At 47.7% G+C, this 8456-nt stretch overlaps 1 protein-coding gene across 1 annotated transcript in view; it reads left to right on the top strand.

The window, feature by feature from the left end:
* Window positions 1–2250: 2250 nt before the first annotated feature.
* Window positions 2251–8456, top strand: part of bcr (BCR activator of RhoGEF and GTPase) — a 79836-nt gene continuing 73630 nt past the window's right edge. Inside the window, exon 1 of the mRNA XM_053411387.1 lies at window positions 2251–4465. Within this exon, the coding sequence (XP_053267362.1) occupies window positions 2857–4465 (1609 nt within the window). The 5' untranslated portion in view covers window positions 2251–2856. The remainder of the gene's footprint in view (window positions 4466–8456) is intronic.

The raw sequence follows: 8456 nt of genomic DNA, 5'->3' as shown, positions 1-8456 counted from the left end.
TAAATCAATATGACGCCGTTTCCAGTTTGTGTGTGCAGGGAAGTTGTCGTCACCCTCCTCGTCCCTTCTTGCATGAAGAATTTGTTTCCGACTTCCATGGTAGCTTAGTGAATCTTTGAAATAAAATAAAAAAAACACTGGGTTAAATGGTCTTAGCCGTACATCAGGTGTACGAATATGCATGTGTTTCAGCTGTATGTAGTCTTTGCAATTTGTATTTATAGATTCTAATGTATGATACTCCAATAACGTTAAGAAGGTTTTAAGAAAACTATATCGTAGTTATAAGGGGAAAAAAAATCACTGTTTTTATTGTAACGATCTGGGTAATTTGCACAATATTAGACGATGAGAACGGACCCGTGTTGAACTTGACTGTGCTCTACTTTACTTTGAATATTTTCGTAACTTAATACCCCCCCCCCCCCCCCTTTTTTAACTACTGTCGGCCGATCACTGAACCATTCACATAGATGAGTAAGTCCTTTTCTGAGAGGACGCTACAGATACTTTGATTCATTGGTAATCCTGCAATACAACAGTGTTTTCTTATTTCCTCTGAATCATCATCATCACTATATATCTTTATCAACTGCTGTAAAACTGTGATCTAATGTGGGGGGGGGGGCCGGTGCAGCTCCCTCAGCACCTCCTGGTCGAAGAACATTATTAACCATATGTAAAAAGACTATCATTATTAAAAGGTTAATAATAATGATTGTACATGCATTTCTGAGGTTGTGGTTTCAGGTAAATAAAACTATAGTATTTGAATCATGTCTCTTTTGTTCTTTGTAGTTATGTGAATGATGCATCATTGCATGGTCAATATTTAGTAACAGAATAACATGTAATACACAAATACACATCTTAGAGATTTATTAATGGGTTTTTAAGGGACTGTGCACTTTGCTGCAGATCCAAATAAGAATCTGGAGTTTAAATGTGGTTTAATGAGGGGGCTATTGGGCCTCTAGTTATTGCAGCTGTATTTATTATTTAGGGTTTGTAAATGGTGAACTTGGTTTTACCACAGGAAACAAAAAGCCACACATGTAATAATACCCCAGTAGGTGGCAGCATTTTGCTAAATATACATCACTGCCATATGATGTAATGAAACACAGGTGTTTTTTAAAGTATCACAGAGGAAGTAATATTGATTTATCTTGATGGTTATTAGATGAAAGAGAACATGTCAGTGGAAACATTAATCCTGAGCAATGGCAAGTGGCGGTTTAAAAAAAACAACTTTATTTGCCAGTGATGACAAACATTTGCTTGTATAATGAAAAAATTAATAAATGAATAATCACTTATAGCTGTATTTCAATATGTATTATATGGTGAATGAAAAGAAAGGATAGACAAGAAGAGCAATGATAGTAAAATAATAATAAACAAGATATGACAACTAAAAAGTACCAAAAAATAAAAAGAAGGAAGTTAGTCTGTTAGTTTTAGTGCATGAGCAAATTAACATATATGTACATGCACAGTTTATAACACATGTTGGCTACACATGTTCAGAAAAAAGGACAAAGCAGCAACAAATCAACAACCATAACCAAAGGTCTAAATTGTGTATTAGTATTTATTTAAATACAATACTATACTATAGTTACTAATATATTGAATCCACCAGATATTCCAGTTTATCATTTATTTTTATACTGTTCACACTTAACTTCCATACAGTTGTTGATTGAAACATAGTGAGTATAAAGTAGGCAACTGCCTCTGATGCATTTTGATTTTCTAGGACGAATGCAGTTGGATGAGACGACAGATCACGCACCAACATGGATAAAGAACAGACCTGAGATCTGCTCTGTCTTTTAAGAGCAGTTAAATCATCAGTTCATTGTCTTGACTGAAGAAGTTGGGGGGGATGAATGGCTGCGGGTTTCAGGTGAGGGGGTGCGTGTGTCTCTTTAAACAGCAGACTCCCTGTCACGCTGGTCCCTCCCACTCCCTCACAGCCCCTCTGGCCGGAGATGGGAGCGCACACAGCGGCACCATCACGGCCGAAGACGCTGGAGAAACACAGAAAGGGAGAAAACCCAACCGGCACCACTACCACCAGTGCTGTGGAGGAACATGGGATAATGGAACAGATCGTCCCCCCCGCCCCGGCTCCCTCCTCCGCGTGAAGACCCCGCGCCTCCGATGGTGTCGTCGCTCCGCGTTTTGCGCTTTTTCACGCGTCCTCCTTGAAGCGCTGCGGGTACAAAGGCGCCTTGGTCCCGAGGAGCAGCAGCGGCAGCGACCGGGATTCATGGACAACATGGAGTGAAGCCTCCTCCTCCTCCTCCTCCTTCACACGGAGACAGTGAGTCAACCAGGACTGATAGAAAAACACTTTCTCCTCTTTTCTCCCCCCCCCCAGAGATCCACATCCCCCTGGTCACAAAGACACCAGCTGTCAAGAGATTTTCATTTTGATTTTTTTTTTTTTTTTACTCCTCTTCTGAAAGTGCCCTTTTTGTGGAATAATGCATGAGAAAAACCAAGTTAGCTCCAGTTTTTTATTCCTCTCTCTGCGCCGCACGTTCCCAGTGGTTCCAGTGACTGACCAGCCGGTTTCTCTTGTTCAGAATGGGATGTATTGTGGCGCCCGCGCAGCCCACGACAAGTGTCAGCGATTAGACAGTGTGTTGGTGGACGGGTTTCCTCGAGGCCTGCTCTGAACACGGCCCCTGCTCTGCTGCTGGAGCTGGACATTGTTATTGGGAAGGACTCAGTGTTGGACAGGGACAATCTGCGTGCGTCCTTGGCACCTTCCCTCCCTCCCTCCCTCCCTCCCCTTCTGCGTGAGTGGGGGGGTCGTTCTCAGAAAGAGATTGTTGGAACAATATGGTGGAACCCGTTGGATTCATGGAGGCGTGGAAAGCACAGTTCCCAGAGTCTGAGCCCCCCAAGATGGAGCTGAGGTCAGTAGGGGGCATCGAGCAGGAGCTGGAGAGGTGCAAGGCGTCCATCAGGCGTCTGGAGCAGGAGGTGAACAAGGAGCGATTCCGCATGATCTACCTGCAGACCCTCCTGGCCAAAGAGAGGAAGAGCTACGACAAGCAGCGGTGGGGCTTCAGGAAGACGCCGCTGAGCGAGGGGATGGACCCCGCAGCCACACAGGGTGCGGAGTCCCAGCAGCCCCACATGCAGGAGACTGGTGGGGTTGGAATAGGAGTTGGTGGTGGATGTTATGGCGGCGGTGGTGGTGTTGTAGGTGGTGGTGGGTCCACCATGGAGAGGACTCGCTACCAGCCACTTGGAGATGGTACAGGCAGGACCAAACCGAGACCTCCACCTGCTAGAAAGTCAGCGTCCCACGGAGACGGACTGGAGTCGGCGTTTGACGTGCCCCAGTCGGTTGAGTCCACATCCTGTGACAACCTGGACGGCCTCTCGCCATCCAAGCAGAGAGGCGGGGTCTCAGTCTCTCCCCGCAGGCCCACCCTTCCACCCCCAGACAAAGATCTGCCCACTGACCCCAAGGACAAGCTTGGCATGGGTCTTGGTGTGGCAGCTCTTAGATCCAACTTTGAGAGGATCAAACGGGCCAACTCTCACTCTTCAGGTGATGTAGCTAAGGGTCAAGAGAAGCAACTACCGCCGCCACCTCCGCCATTTTACACTAACATGGAATTCCACCACGAGAGGGGTCTGGTAAGGGTCAATGACCGTGAAGTCTCTGACAAGATCAGCTCCCTGGGCAGCCAGGCCATGCAGATGGAGCGAAAGAGATCTCTCCACTCCCTCCCAGGTAACCTGGCTACTGTAGCTGGGGAGCTCCGCGCCAGGCCTGTGTACAGAGGACGTTCCACTGAGAGCACCTGCGGCTATGACGCAGAATATGAAGATGGAGAGCCCAATCAGAGACAGAGGGCCAATGGGGGCAAGCCTCCGCCCCCGCCCTGGCAGCCCTCTGACTTCCAGGCCTACTCCAGTGTCTATGTTGGTGGGGTGATGATGGGCGAAGGGGGGGTTGGAGGTGGTACCGGGGTCACAATGAGGGACCATGGGGTAGGAGACGACCACCTCCTGACCTGGCCACGCCGCTCCTACTCCCCAGGTAGTTTTGAAGATGTAGGTGGAGGCGGCGGCTACACGCCGGACTGCAGCTCCAACGAGAACCTGACGTCCAGCGAGGAGGACTTCTCCTCCGGCCAGTCGAGCCACGTCTCACCCAGCCCCACCACAGCCTTCCGTCGGCCCTTCAGAGAAAAGAGCCGCTCGCCGTCCCAGAACTCCCAGAACTCCCAGCACTCGTTGGACAGCAGCAGCCCGCCGACGCCGCAGTCCCAGAAGCGGCATCACCGGCAGCAGGGAGGCCACGTGGTCATGTCTGAGGCCACTATTGTGAGTGTGCGCAAGACCGGCCAGATCTGGCCACCTGCTGCGCATCATGACCTCCTGCCCCACGGCAGAACATCCCACGACAGCAGTTTCCATGGAGACCACCTAGGTGAGTGCTGCATCCCGTCTTTAATCTTTTGCTGAGAGCAAGTGGGCTGGAGCACAAAGGACGCTGCCGAGCCCACACAGAAAAAAGAGTGCCTGGCTGTGTGTGTGTGTGTGTGTGTGTGGAGGAAGGAAAAATTAATGAAAGCCTGAGTAGATGCTGGGACGAGTGTAATTTAGTCATTCAGGAATGATTTTGGCGATTCTTTTGCATTTTTAGCCTCTTCCCTTTGAAAACCACAAAAAGACAAATGTTCTAGTGACTGATTCTGTGTGCATGAGTGTATGAGTGTGTGTGCACATAGACGAGCAGCGCCGTGTGTCCTTTCGAAGGCCTCGCGTGGGAGACAGATGAAAGATCCTCCTCTGCTTATCCCTGGAATGTCAGTCGGGTGGGTGAACAATAAATGTGGTCAGGTCGAGTGGAAGCTGCAGGTCTAGCCTTTCTCAGACGACCCCTGTGGCTCCCAGTGTGGAATTCAAATCACAGGTGGCCGTCTTCCTGTCCGTCTCGAGTTTGACAAAGCAGAAGACGTCCGCCTGCACCTCGAGCCAAAACTATTAATTTGCTTATGTAACCGACCGGGACAAAGGATTCCCACTGTAATCTCTCCAAACAATTACCTGCATTGTCCCTGACCACTAGATTGCAGCCTCTCAGCCACCTGTAACAAAACAGCAGCGACAGTATCAGATTGATGCGTGCATACTGGGAATATAAGACATGGTCACTGGCTGCCCTGGCTGCCAGGCTCAATCACAACAACAGTGGAGTGTGTTGTGTTCAAGAACCACATTAGGAGGGCTTAGTTTACTGTAATACCTCAGTGAAGTTTCCATTGTTGAGGCTTTGCCAGCTCACCAGAGTTAAAACTGCACATTGCTCGGGCGGTTCAGATATTTGACATTCTGTTTTTAGAACGGAATGATGTTTACCAAGATGTGGTTTGCAGTGGTAATGCACGTTTTGGCGAGTCGTCTTTCAATGGTCTTTAGAAACACTTAAATTCCAGTAATATCTAAAAACCTTCTTCTTCTGACTGTCTTTCACGATGTTATGATATTTAACGCTTTATTACTTTTGTGTTTCAACCCCTTTTCAGCACTTTAGCCAACTGTGGCTGTCTCACACGTGCTATATAGATACACTTTGACTTGACTTGGAAGTGAGTAGAAGTCTTTTAGCGGCCCTGTAATACTGTAACAGATTTGGTGCTGGCGCCCTGCTGGAGCAGACAGGCAGCGGGATGCTGGCATCACACACCTGCTCTGGTGCCAGGATGGACTGGAAAGGAGGGAAGAGGAAGTCAGAAAGCAGAGAGGAGCAGAGAGAGAGATAGAATTGGAGGAATAGAAGTAGAAACTCAAACAGGAAAAAGGGACAGAAAGAAAAAGGGGATTTGTTGATATGTTTTCACTCCAGCCTGTGAGACATATGTACCTGTAAACTGAAGTTACAGCTGACCTCAGGCCTTATTTCCTCCCTGTACTCTAGGTATTACTGTCACCATTCTGGGCAGCATTACTTTCTGCAACCTGAAACCGCTCATTGCCTAAATATCCTGAACAGCGGAGGTCTCTGCGCATCTATAATTCATTTATTTGACACGGTGGCCCTGGTGGAATCAGCTAAAATGCTTTTTCCAGACGGGACTGTCACAAACTGGCTCAACATATGTGACAAGGAGGGGAGACGAGTCAGGATTGAAAGTGCTAAATGAAAAGGTTTTATTATAACTTGAACAATTATATGTACAAAAAGCATGAGGTGTGGAGAGTAGTGGCATCAGTGGTGAATGTAGTGTATGGATGAGTGAGATGTGTGTGCTGCTGTTGAGTGTACAAGGAAGACGCCAAAAAGAACCAAGAACCTGTAGCGGCGTGGAGCCTAGGAGAGAGAGAGAGACAATGAGACCAGGCTGGCTTATATCACCTTGGGTAGAGGCCTAGCCAGGTGTGAGCACCTTGCCCTAACGACCCTCCCTTTCTGCCAACTCCTGCAGGAAGTAATCAGCTGCATGATGCTAGCAGAAAGGGAGGGGTCGTCACACCCCCCTCCATAAGAACGAGGTTCCACCTCGTGTTATACATCAAATAAGTGTCAATATGTTCCAATCTGTCATGGTTCATACGTTACCAATAACTGACAGTCAGTACTGCACTCCCCCCAGGCTGCATCCTCCAGCACATCCCTCCATCCTCACCAACCCAGCAGCCTTGGTACCAAAGGAGCATTTTAAGGGAATGAAGAGCCGAGAGATGAGCAGAGGAGAACATGGAAATGAGAGACAGCATGAATAAATAGACTAAGGGTCCACAGGTGCCCGAGACAGGGCATCTGCCATTACATTGTCAGTCCCCTTAATGTGTCGGATGTCTAGGTTATATGGCTGCAGGAACAGCGCCCACCTCATTAGCCTCCTGGGCCTTTCCAGTCAGAACACACTGTAACAGCATCGTTCTGTCTGCGTCTGGCCAGTCTCGAGCATCTGCTATCCTCTCAAACAGAGAAAAAAATGAATCTGGATCAGACTCACTAAACCTGGGAAGCAGGCGGAGATTATTAACCAGGTCACACTGGGAAGACTTGCCCCCTGAGGCCTCAAAACTATCCACTCTCCCCATATCTGAAAGTTTACCCTCTCTTACCAGCTGTAGTTGATGCTGTTGCATTTCCAACTTGGCACACTCAGTTTTATGCTTTATAGTTTCCAACTCTACTTCCTTTTCACATTTCAACCTCTCCAACTCTAACTGCTGTTTTAACTGCAACTGCAGCAACTCCTTCTGTTGTTCAAATGTTAGAGCTCCAGGATTAGGCACTACACTGGTCACTGGACTGCTTACAGACTGCCTGCACAAAACTCCAGCCTCAAACAGACCATCCCTTAAGCAGGTCTTCACACTCTCCTTTAACTTTATATCTGAAATGTCAACTTCATAGTGCTCTGCTATCCTAAGAAGTTGATCTTTAGTGCACTGGTCCAGCAAAGCCTGTGAAGGATCCTGGATGAAACTCTCCACAAGGGAAGCCATCCTCAAAAACAATCAGCCTAACAAGTTACAAACCTTGACTGAGACACGCAGAAAACCCAAACCTGAGGTAACAGGTGAACAGGAGCCTCCCCCCTTTACTGATATTAACTACAACCATTAAAACTAGCTAACTAACTTATCCTAGTCTTCGTGCAGTTAATGGTGGGGGGTACTTATGCACGCGAAACCAGTGGTGAGAAGAAGGCCACCAGAGGACTGGCAACCCTCTCCCAACCCTAGAGGTGCTCCCGAGCTAATAGCTCTACCCACCTTCGCCGCCACCTAAAGTGATCACCACGAGTCCCCTAGAGGAACCCGCTACCAAACCTAACAGGGGGTAGAAACTCCTGCTCCAACAGATACCAACATACCCCAGATAGGGCTAAACGCAAAGCCCCAGTCAAATCCAATCACCTTCACCACAAACAGAAATGGACCAAATACCTCTCCTTAATTTCCTACAAGAAATAACCAGCACTGACAACAACCTGACATTTCCCCTCCCAGAACAGTTGATGACTAACCAACGCACAGTCAGCTATGTCCAACAACAAGTAGTGTACACTCCAACAAAGCAAACCAAAAACCATTGTCTGCAAGAGGAGGAAGCACACACCACCCTAAACCGGGCCAATTTACCAGTACAGACCAAATTTAAGCTATTTTAATCCTAATACTGTATCCCGGACGAGCCCCCACTTGTCACAAACTGGCTCAACATATGTGACAAGGAGGGGAGACGAGTCAGGATTGAAAGTGCTAAATGAAAAGGTTTTATTATAACTTGAACAATTATATGTACAAAAAGCATGAGGTGTGGAGAGTAGTGGCATCAGTGGTGAATGTAGTGTATGGATGAGTGAGATGTGTGTGCTGCTGTTGAGTGTACAAGGAAGACGCCAAAAAGAACCAAGAACCAAGAACCTGTAGCGGCGTGGAGCCTAGGAGAGAGAGAGAGA

The sequence above is a fragment of the Pleuronectes platessa genome, chromosome 19 (assembly GCF_947347685.1).
Source record: "Pleuronectes platessa chromosome 19, fPlePla1.1, whole genome shotgun sequence".
NCBI lineage: Eukaryota > Metazoa > Chordata > Actinopteri > Pleuronectiformes > Pleuronectidae > Pleuronectes > Pleuronectes platessa.
This window is presented reverse-complemented; position numbering and strand designations above follow the sequence as displayed.